The 12,151-nt window shown below is 32.4% G+C and overlaps 3 protein-coding genes across 3 annotated transcripts; all 3 read left to right on the forward strand.

The window, feature by feature from the left end:
• Window positions 1-3,050: 3,050 nt before the first annotated feature.
• Window positions 3,051-4,952, forward strand: TBLA0A08510 (MFS transporter; the record flags this gene model as incomplete). Its single annotated transcript, XM_004178111.1, has 1 exon — window positions 3,051-4,952. One exon carries the CDS (start codon window positions 3,051-3,053, stop codon window positions 4,950-4,952), a length of 1,902 nt encoding a protein of 633 aa, XP_004178159.1.
• A 1,246-nt stretch (window positions 4,953-6,198) lies between these two features.
• TBLA0A08515 (MFS transporter) lies at window positions 6,199-8,097 on the forward strand (the record flags this gene model as incomplete). Its single annotated transcript, XM_004178112.1, has 1 exon — window positions 6,199-8,097. The coding sequence occupies one exon, from the start codon at window positions 6,199-6,201 to the stop codon at window positions 8,095-8,097; it is 1,899 nt and encodes a 632-aa protein (XP_004178160.1).
• A 1,138-nt stretch (window positions 8,098-9,235) lies between these two features.
• Window positions 9,236-11,134, forward strand: TBLA0A08520 (MFS transporter; the record flags this gene model as incomplete). The annotated part of the gene is made up of 1 exon (XM_004178113.1): window positions 9,236-11,134. One exon carries the CDS (start codon window positions 9,236-9,238, stop codon window positions 11,132-11,134), a length of 1,899 nt encoding a protein of 632 aa, XP_004178161.1.
• Between the last annotated feature and the right edge of the window lie 1,017 nt (window positions 11,135-12,151).

Raw genomic sequence — 12,151 nt, forward strand, 5'->3', positions numbered from 1 at the left:
AAACGTACTTTGATGTGATATGGCTTTGAATTGATTGATTAGATAAGTAAAATATTCAGTATTTTTCTTTCCTTTTTGTCTTTAAATTTTCTTTTCTTTTTATTTTTTTTTTATTTTTTCTATTGATTACTTACAAATATCAATAAGTAATTGATTTGCCTCAATTAAATTATCTATACATTTTAAAGTTTCGCATGTTTTGAAATTGTCCCTGTTTTTCACGGAAGGGACTTTTGCAATGATGAATAATATTTACAATTCTATTAAAGAAAAATAAAAGGAACACCGTTAGGGTTAGGGTTGTCCAGGTTTTATCAACTTAACCCTGGAATTTTTCAACCATTCTGCTTGGCAAGAATAGGGGGATGCAAACTATAGGCATTGCAAGAAAATATATATATTTATTAAATAATGAAGGAATTGAATGGAGGCCAATAAGATTTTAAAGAGTATGTCTTTTTTTTCAATAAGTTCATAATTCTATTTAGTAATAGGTAGAAATAAAGAAAAAGATTTTACGATTCACAAACAATCTAATTATTTTATCAATAACCCATAATAAATTTGCATTTAAAAACTCTCTGAAATTTAACCAAACAAATGTACATAAAATGAGTTTCCACGTGATCATGCACGTGACTAATCGTGTCTTATTTCCCAATCGGTCCTATCTCCGATGTCCAAATGGCGTCAACCGCCGAGCGGGGTCTGTTTTTTTCGGAGAGAATCTCGGACCAACACAGAGTGGAATCTGCCAAGACTTCACTGAGAAACTGCGCAGGATCCTGGTAACTGGTTGTTGTGTCAAGACCAAGATTCCATGGTGCGACCCTTAATGTGATTAATTCATGATTTGTCCAGATCGTGTTATCTCTTTATCCATCAATTTACCAATCTATGGACCAAGATTGGTAAATAATGTTCAAACGTTATAACGTTCTTTTCCCTGCCGTTAAAATGTCAAATTTTTGATCCCTTGCATATTTACATTTAAATACTTCAGAACGGTTGTTGTTGTTTTTTTTTTGGTCTGGCATTTGTTTTCACACAACCAAGATTTTAATACTGACAGACTAGCATAGACAAGATTGTAAGATGAGTTCAGATAATATATGCTATTTAATCAAAGGTACGGAATTGGAACTGGCTGGTGACTCAGATGAGGAAGATAATGTGAACAGTATTTCCAAAGAGACCAAATTTGTAATCACAGAAGATTTTAATGATCCGGTGATTGGTTTAATGGGTATGAAACCAGAGGATATCACGTTCCATGCATCTTATATCGATATTGGATACGAGTATAATTATTATCATCTTACGATCAAGTATTTTATGGGTAATATAATCATTATAGGTAAAGATATATTGAATTGTTCCAACGAATTTGTATCTATCCTTGAATCGTGTCTTGAAAAACAACAACAACAAATGAATCATGGTGGATATAATGGTGAACTCCCATTCATCTTATTTTTGAAATTAAAGAAGAGGTGATAATAATGTATTGATTGAATTCAATGAATTGAAAGAAAGAGACGATGAAGAGGATAAGGCTAAATGTAAGGATTTGCACGAGATGGTATTGAAGATGGGGTTAGAGTTCAATTATGAATTCAATTCGTTGAAAATCTTTTATAAGCATTTCGAAAAGTTGATCATTGGTTCTAATTTGAATGATCGTATTTCTAAAAGATGTGACATTTTAATAGAAACGTTTGGCCCATCTATTAAGCACTTGAATGATGAAATTCAAGAATATGTGAATGTTGTAAACACAGGGATTGTTTCAGTGAAAGAAGAGGTCCCCATGAAGAAGCAGATGGCAGATTTCAAAAACAAATGGCAATTATTTGGGTTTAAGATAATTGCCTTGTTCCTAGTAAATATATTTTTGAAGAAGAAGATAAAAAACCAAGGTATATTGCCTAAACTGGTCCTATATCTATTGGTAAGAGGAATATTCGGGTTTCTGGTATATACCTTCTACGATAAGATGTATAAGAAACCAAATAGAGTGACAAGACCAAAGAAAAAGACTGAGCTGTTGTTATTCAAGAAATCTAAATCTCACTAAAACAAGGTGAAACACGAAAACGCTTAATATATCTATATATTTATCTGGGAAGTCAAATATAATCGCCGTAAATAAATTTCTGAGTATTTTTTTTTCAAATAAGCAAGGATAGATCTGTCTATAAATATATAAACCTATTTCATATTATGGGCATTGGAAGCCAATCATTCTTTATTAAGACATGCAGCTGTATAGTAACATATGGGCATTGGGGCAAATTCTTTAGGTGATAGCGCCATACTCCTCCGATTTTTTCCCTCTATAAGACTATTCTGGTTGGGAATTTTCATACAGTCATGCCCAAGCCAAATACTAGCCGATTCCATTTTACCAGCCGTTTGATAATCACGGAACAACGGAGAATTAATTTTTAGTCGGATGTTGCCGGGCAACAGATAAAAAGGGGTACGGCTGGTACATAAAAGAGGAATTCATTACGGAGAGCATTCTTGCCGAATTCCGGGGCTACAGGAATTCTTCGAACAGAGCGCTGCTATGCCAATAGATATACCAGCCGATAGCTATCTGGCGGTTGGTACCTGAATGGACGGCTTTGATCTGGTAAACCCTATCTGGATATTTTAAAGGATAAAGCTTCGACATAGTCCATTACCCATATCTTGTTTAGGAAAAAAATTCTATGCAAATTCGTGTCTATGTTCTTCAAGGCACCAATGATACAATAAGCCCCCAGTAGTTTAAACAGCGATTGGCTTTACTTTTAGAGACAATTGCCATTTCCTTTCTAGAATATTCTTGGTCAACAATTTCTAAATAGTTCCCTATATATATATATTTATATAGACTTCGAGGTAAGTTATATAATCTTGGTCAATATAAAAAAACAAATAATTTTTTCATTCTTTCTAATTTGTGTTTCTTCCCCCTTCCAAAATTCTTTATGCACATATAGCATTAAGTTTTAGTTAACGAGAAATATAAAAGTAAAACAAGTAGAAATACTATATAAAAAATGTCAACTCAATCCGAAGAAGATGAAATAGTGTCTATACCAGACCCTATTCCTTACGATCCAAATATTTTGGCAATCAATAGAACAAGAACTAATTTCTCCTCAAGATCTAATCAATCAATGAACTCCACGAGTTCTAGCTACTTTGACCCTAATGACATGAGAATGCATCCTACTGATGCAATGTCTTTCTCATCCAGGGTAGAATCAGATGTACTGGCTGCTCAAAGAATTTCGAGAGTTCAAAGCACTCCATTGTCAATTGGCAAGAACCCTGAATATAGAGATTTAGAACAAGGCTTGAATTTATCGGATGCCACAGATTCTACAGTTATAAACTCAGATTCTAATATGAAAAACGAGCAAGAAACGAAAGATAATACCTTAGCGAATAAAGAAAATGGTTCCATTTTGACTTCTGATTCCACAGCCCAAGATATTGACTTGAACGATTTACCTCCAATGGGGGGCGATAGGCCTTATCCTCCACTTTTACCACCAAAAGAAATGTATCAAGTCACATATAATGGTCCAGATGATCCATTGCACCCATTCAATTGGTCAAAAAAGAGAAAATTTCTCACATGTCTCATTCTTTGTATAGATTGTATCACAATTTCTTGGGGTTCCTCTATTTATGCACCCGGTGTCACTCAGTTATGTGAACAATATCATGTTATTCAAGTAGTAGCTATCCTTGGTATAACGCTATATGTATTAGGTTTTGCTGCCTCGCCAATTATTTATGCTCCATTATCAGAATTGTATGGTAGAAAAGGGGTGTTAGTAGTTTCTGGCTTGGGGTTTGCACTTTTCCAATTTGCTGTAGCCACTGCTGAAAATTTTCAAACTATTATGATTTGTAGATTCTTTGCTGGGTTCATTGGTGCAGCTCCGATGGCCATTGTTCCTGCAGTTTTTGCAGATATGTTTGACACAGATTTCCGTGGGAAAGCCATTTGTCTATTCACTTTAGGTGTCTTTGTAGGGCCAATTTTAGGTCCAGTTATGGGGTCTTATATCGTCCAGCATACAACATGGAGATGGTTGAATTACGTAGTTGGTTTTCAAGCTTGTGCTGTGTTTGTTGCAATTGTGTTATTTGTTGAAGAAACTCATCATCCAACCATTTTAGTGAATAAGGCAAAATTATTAAGAAAGAAAACCGGTAATTGGGGAATTAGAGCTCCACATGAAGATTTTGAATTATCAATGGCAGAAATTTGTGAAACTACTATATCAAAACCTTTAATAATGCTATTCACAGAGCCTGTTCTATTAATCATAACAATTTATAACTCTTTTGTTTATGGGATTTTATATTTGTTATTGGAAGCTTATCCAATAATTTTCGTCGAAGGTTATGGTATGAAAACAAATGGTTTTTTACCATATTTAGCTTTAATTGTTGGTATAATGATTTGCTCTGTAATGATATGGCATGCAGATGGGTTTTATACTAAAAAAGTCAAGAAGGAAGGGAAATTGATCCCAGAAGATCGTTTATACCCAATGATAGTTGCAGGTATTATTTTCCCAATTGGTATTTTATGGTTCTGTTGGACTGGTGCATATCCTGAGAAGATCCACTGGATTTGTCCTACTATTGCTGGTTCTTTCATTGGATTTGGCTTAATGGGTATTTTCTTACCATGTTTGAACTACATTATTGAATCATATTTGTTATTGACCGCTTCTGCAGTTGCTGCTAACACTTTTATGAGATCTGCTTTTGGTGCTGTCTTTCCATTATTTGCTGGGTACATGTTTAAAGGTATGGGTATTGGCTGGGCTGGTCTTTTGATTGGGCTGTTTGCAGCTGCTATGATTCCTGTTCCTTTCTTGTTTTTAAAATATGGTAAAACTATTAGAATTAAATCAAAATATGCATATGATGGCTAAATTTAAACCACATTCAATTGCTATCAAGTTACATTACTCTCAAATGACGTATACTAATCTGTTTCGTTATTTAGTTGCATTTTGTTTTGTTATTTTCATCTCTCTTAATTCGATTATCCTTAATTTACATAAACTTTTACATAATATTATATTCTCAATTGCATCATTTTAAAAAAAAATTATACCGAACTATCGACAGATATTATTTTATAGATTAAATAAAATGGGCAAATCGTGTTATCAAATAAGCTTATATGGGGGGTTGAAATATTATTACCACAAAGCTAATTAAGCTCTTTACGAAAACTTTCTAGTCTATAAGTCACAAAATTATGTAGAATATAAAGATAAACCCGTATTTATTAGGTTTCATATTTTTTATCTATCACAAATCTAGCTTATGTACAAATAATAATAAAGTCTCGAACATTGATTATTCAATCAACTCCATTTTTGTTGCATACTTAAGAATTTAAAATAAATTTTATTCATCTTTTGTATGTTGAAAGGATATATTTTATATAGTGTGGTATACATTAATAATAATGAATCATTCTATTTTGTTCAATATATTACTATATCTTTTCAATATTTTTACTTATTTAAGTCATGCTGTTGTTGTATACAGTCTTTTTTCCGACGCTATTTATGATCAACTTTGAAAATAGAAAATAAAAAAATAAAATATAACAGGTTCACCTCCATAGCCAAGATTCTAGAACCTAGATCTCAAAATTTGGGTATTCAAACATTCCGCAGAAATTTTTTCAAGGAGTACGGATACATTAAGCGTGAGGCGCTACTTGATCGATTTGAGCATAAAACAAGAGTACGATATCAGCCTACCAATTAGGAATAAAATAGCGACAGAATTACTTAAATGGATGACAATTGGAGAAATTATTAAAATTCAATAAATCTCAATTTTGCCAGTCAAAATAGGTTTCTACTATATTAGTGGCAAAACCTGATAATTTATATGCGTCTTGTTTTAATATTTTTAAGGGCCACTTCAATCTATTAAATGATATGATAAGAATATTGAAAAAATTATGTACTATTTAAAGTACCCTGTATTTGACCCCAATTAAAGTACTTGAATGAATAAAAAATTAAAAAAAATCTTCTTTCTTGCTACTAGATGGTAAAAATTTATTAGATATTGTTAGTAGCTTCATTCTTTTATTTCATTTATAAATAACTGCTTCTCTATTCAGATTAATAGATATCTTAAAACAATACCAATATGGAGGGAGTAAGCTCGAATGCTAACCACTCAGATCAAGAATTTCCGATATCTTTCGATTTAGAAAATATTCAAGTTACTAATGATAATAATAGATCATTAAATATTCAAAATGATTCTATTAAAGGCTCTAGAAGAAACTCTTTGATTTCAATGGATCCTTCTATTGAATCAAACATTTTTTTAGCAAGAAGAATTTCATCAGCACAGACAGGCTCTCCAAATTGTAAAATTAGTGCTGATATTCCCATAAGTCAATATGTTTTAGGTACCCAATCACAAGCAGAAACTGATTCACAAGAGTCAATTGACATATTACCGCCATCACAATACAGATTACAAAATAAATCTATAAAATCTTCAAGATTAGAGCCAAGTTCGTCCAATTCAAACACTTCAGTAAGCTTAATAGATGAAAAAACTGGTCTAATTAAAGTTAATTATACAGATGTTCCAACTATGGGAGGTTATAGATCTTATCCACCTGCATTACCATCTAAAGATCTTTTTGAAGTAACATTTGATGGACCTGATGATAAATTGCATCCCTTCGATTGGTCAGTAAGGGATAAAACCATCACTTGCTCAATACTATGTTTAGATTGTATTACAATAGCTCTAGGTTCATCTATTTTCGCTCCTGGTATCCCACAACTTTGTGAACAATACAATATAATTACAGTAGTTGAAATTTTAGGTGTTACATTATATGTATTAGGGTTTGCTGCTGTGCCCGTGTTATATGCACCACTCTCTGAATTGTATGGCAGAAAGGGTGTTCTTGTCCTCTCGGGCTTAAGATTTTGTCTTATCCAAATAGCAGTAGCAACTGCTGAGAACCTACAAACTATTATGATTTGTAGAGTTTTTAATGAATTAATTTGCAGTGCTCCAATGGTTGTTGTTCCTGCTGTCTTTGCAGATATGTTTGATACTAATTTTCGTGGCAAAGCTATATGTTTATTTACCGTCTTTGTTTTCATTGGACCTATCCTAGGACCAGTTATGGGTTCATATATCGTTCAACACACAACTTGGAGACGACTAAGTTATGTGGTTGGATGTTTAGGAGGGCTAGTATTTGTTCTGTTGCTATTCATTAAAGAATCACACCATGTAACAATACTAGTATATAAAGCCAAAATGATAAGAAAGAAAACAGGTAATTGGGGTATCAGAGCTGCACATGAAGATGCAGAATTATCCATCAAGGAAATTTGTAAAACAACCACCACAAAACCCATTGTAATCTTATTCACTGAACCAGTTTTATTGATAATATCTTTGTACAATTCTTTTGTATATGGAATACTGTACCTACTTCTAGGAGCTTACCTTATTGTTTTCATTGAATGGTATAGAATGCTTGCAAATGGGTATTTACCTTATTTGTCTTTGATTGTTGGTATTATAATTTGTTCCATTATGATTTGGTACGCAGATGCAGATTACTCTCAGAATGTGGCAAAACAATGGAAGTTACTACCAGAAAGAAGATTATNNNAGCCAATGATTATTGCAGGTCTAGCATACCCAATTGGTATCTTATGGTTCTGCTGGACTGGCTATTATCCGAAAGATATTCATTGGGTTGTTCCTACTATTGCTGGTGGTTTTACAGGGTTTGGATTATTGGATATTTTCCTGCCTTGTTTGAATTACATTATTGAATCATATTTATTCATTACAACTTCTGCAGTTGCTGCTAATACTTTCATGAGATCAGGATTTGGGGCACGTTTCCCATTATTTGCAGGATATATGTTCCACAATATGGGTACTGGGTGGGTAGGTTTATTAATAGGGTTATTAGCAGTAGGGGCTATTCCCGTTCCTTTTCTGCTGTTAAAGTATGGACCAAGTATCAGAAAGAAATCTAAATTTGCATATAGCGCCTAGTTTAGTTATTACAGTTTTCCTACATCGTCTCAGCAAAGATTCTTTTTTGCGTTCAGTATTATTTTTAATAATTTTTTTTATATATATTTACTTTTTTCTATATAACTTTACAATTTTGAACTGCATTATATTATTTTTGTTGATTTTTAAAAGTTATTCTAAGAGTGTAAAGTAGCTGCTTTGGAAGTAAAAAGGACTTTCAATAGTTTTAAAGCAGTTGCTCCAAGGGGCAGAAAAGTACAAAAGATAGATTTACCTCTTATTATAGAAGAAATTTTATTCAGAGATAATGTTTAATTATTTACAACTTAGCTATACAGTTATCTTCGAAGGTCAACATACGCCTGTCTGTTTGTTAGATAACTAATCAACCCTTGCCCAAGAATTTAAATTAATCTAGGCAATTAATATCCATGACGATCAAAAGTGTGATTTAAGTCGCTCAAAGAAACCTATTAAGATTTCCATTCCGTTCCGCGGAATAGTTTTCCTTGGAATTGTGCAAAGGTAGAAAATTCTTTTAATTAAAAAATTTTACTGTTTAGGCAATGTCAAAAAATGACTGCATTCCTATCTTTGCTGGTTACTTAGTGCCTAAACTTCAGCGTTACAAGGAACTCAGTTTCAGCCTCGTTCTTTTCTGCGGCTGCTTCTCTGGCAAGATTTATCATTATTCTTTCTCCAGTGTTGAAACTTTCGGCCATTTTTTTCAGGTATCTAACGTAAACTTTGGAATTCCTTTTTTTTTTCAGGATGATTTTGAAATAAGAAATGGCGCTATTTATCAGTTTTCGAATATTAAGGGAATGGAGTCCTCTAAGAAAACTCCGAAGTAGAATAGTTCTGCTTTCATTTTTTTTCTTTTTATTTTTTGCAAGTATACGTAACAAATATATGTCATCATAGAATAAATAAATATTACTGCAAATTTTACAAGATACTTTTTATATTCAAATTGGAACATGAATTATTTATTCTTCATATACTTTTTTTTTAGAAAACATTTTTCATGAAAATAATTTTATATAAAAGCATTTAAAGCCAGTCAGACATGAAAGCTCAATCTTGCTACACTCTTATTCGTATCTCACCTTGTTATATATTAAAGGAATAAAAAAATATAATTCTAACGTTAACAATGTCTACCTTAAATAAAAATAATATGGTAGAATCATCATCTTCTGCAAGTTCAGTGGAGAATGATACAGAGTCATCTCCTTTACCCTTTGATGCTGCGGCTTTTCAAGAAAATATAAATACTATGTTTGTTATGGATAATGAAAGTAAAATTTTATCAAGAAGGAATTCAGAGGTTATTTCAATGAACCCATCTGTAGAATCTAATGTTTATTTAGCAAGGCAAATTTCAAGAGCTCAATCTGGTTGTCCAAATAATAATATTAGTGTTAACTCACAACAGCAGATAAATAGCTCTGGTGTTTCGGATTTTACTTCAAGTACACCTCAAGAATTCTCTCATTCATTATCTTTGAAGCAGAAAAACGAGTTCCAAGTATCAGAAAAAGAACGCTTAATTAACACTTCAGCAGTTGACGAAAATGAATTTATGGACGTAGACTATTCAAATACTCTCCCAATGGGTGGAGACAGGCCTTATCCACCTGCATTACCTTCTAAAGATCTTTATGAAGTTACGTTTGATGGTGCGGATGACAAGTTGCATCCTTTCAACTGGTCTATGAAAGAAAAGACAATTACTTGTGCAATCTTATGTTTAGATTGTATCACCATTACATTAGGTTCATCTATTTTTGCACCAGGTGTTACTCAAATATCCGAGCAGTATGACATTATTACTGTTGTAGCTATCTTGGGTATAACCTTATACGTTTTAGGTTTTGCTGCCTCTCCAGTTTTGTATGCTCCATTATCAGAAATATATGGTAGAAAGCTAATTTTGGTAATTTCAGGGTTTGGTTTTGCTTTATTTCAATTTGCTGTAGCAACCGCTGAAAATTTGCAAACCATTATGATTTGTAGATTTTTCAGTGGGTTAATTGGTGGTGCTCCAATGGCTGTTGTCCCTGCTGTCTTTGCAGATATGTTTGATACTAATTTCCGTGGTAAAGCCATCTGTTTATTCTCTGCCTTTGTCTTTATTGGTCCAATTTTGGGTCCAATCATGGGTTCTTACATTGTTCAACATACTAGTTGGAGGTGGCTAAACTATGTAGTAGGTTGCTTGGCTAGTTTAGTGTTTGTTTTACTATGTGTTTTTGTAAAGGAAAGTCACCATGCAACAATCTTAGTTAATAAAGCAAGAAAGATGAGAAAGGAAACTGGTAATTGGGGGATTAGAGCTGCTCATGAGGATGCGGAATTATCACTTAAAGAGATTTGTGAAACAACAATCACAAAACCAATTGTTCTTTTATTTACTGAGCCTGTCTTACTAGTTATTTCGTTGTACAATTCATTTGTTTATGGTATTTTATATCTATTGCTTGAGGCCTATCCCATTGTTTTCATCCAAGGGTATGGTTTGACAGTTAACGGGTATTTGCCATACTTGGCCTTAATTGTCGGTATTATCATTTGTGCAGGTATGATTTGGTATGCTGATACTGATTATTCCCAACAAGTAGCTAAGCAAAAGAAATTGTTGCCAGAAAGGCGTTTATATCCAATTATTATTTCAGGTATTGTTTTCCCAATTGGTATTTTATGGTTCTGTTGGACTGGTGCATATCCTGAAAAGATCCACTGGATTTGTCCTACTATTGCTGGTTCTTTCATTGGGTTTGGTTTAATTGGTATTTTCTTGCCATGTTTGAATTACATTATTGAATCATATTTATTTATTGCTGCTTCTGCAGTTGCTGCTAACACTTTTATGAGATCAACATTTGGTGCTGTCTTCCCATTGTTTGCCGGGTACATGTTTAAAGGCATGGGTACAGGTTGGGCCGGTCTATTAATTGGGCTGTTTGCAGCTGCTATGATACCTGTACCTTTCTTACTATTGAAATATGGTCCAACCATAAGAGAGAGATCAAAGTACGCTTATAGTGAATGATCCTTTTTCTGCATTAATAATTCCTCATATAGACTTTTCATACATTACGCGTTTTTGTTCTTACAATACCTTACATATTCATATAATATTGAAATTATATCCATGAATTGTTTTACTCTTGTAATACATTAAATACATACTATTAAATGTTTTTTAGAATTTCAAAAGATAATTCTCAAGAAAAAGATGTAAAAAAATCACTCTCACCTATCTGCTTTAGAACTTTTTTTAAGGTAGGCTTTTAAGAATAGCATCATGTCAAAACGATTCTTTTTTTTAAAAAAAAAAAAAATGAATACAGAGAAATATTATTAAAAAAGTATATTTTGATAAGTTGTATTACTCTAATTTTGGTTACAATTAAATATATATTATTTTAGCAAGATCAGTTTGAAATTTTCCCCTTTCCTATCATTTCCAGAATTCTGTAACATAAGACAATGAAGTTGGGAAATCCAAAATGAAATTAGATGGTAACTGAAATATTTACATTTTTACGGTAATATTTTTTTGTTGCTATCTCAAACTTATAAAAATAATTGTTAAATTTATCAAGCGACAAAAATTGTTCAAAAGCAGTTCACAATAATTAATAGCAGTGAAACATTTAACTCATGACTCCTGAGTTTTTTTCACAATATATTTAGATTGGAAGAGATTAATAGCCTTTAAGATGCATTATGAAAAAATACAAGTTTCATACTGAATGATATAAGTCGTTTAAAATATAACTTGTTTAGTATTTATCGTTCATTTGAATGACTATAATATCCATCAGTCACCGATAACAAAATTTCAGACTAATAATATCCACGACAGATTTTATGGAAATTACAATTACTAAGCAAATTGCCGTTTCATTTTCGTTTTTTTTTCTTGGTCACAAGTTTTGTTAACAAGGGTTAAATTTTAATAACTAGGTGAAAATTTCCTGGAATATTAGATTTTTCTTCGTTACAGAAAAAAAATATATACTGAACATGGAAAAGCCGTGAACATTCTGCATGCCCGAGCCGC

The sequence above is a fragment of the Henningerozyma blattae genome, chromosome 1 (genome assembly GCF_000315915.1).
Source record: "Henningerozyma blattae CBS 6284 chromosome 1, complete genome".
Lineage (NCBI taxonomy): Eukaryota > Fungi > Ascomycota > Saccharomycetes > Saccharomycetales > Saccharomycetaceae > Henningerozyma > Henningerozyma blattae.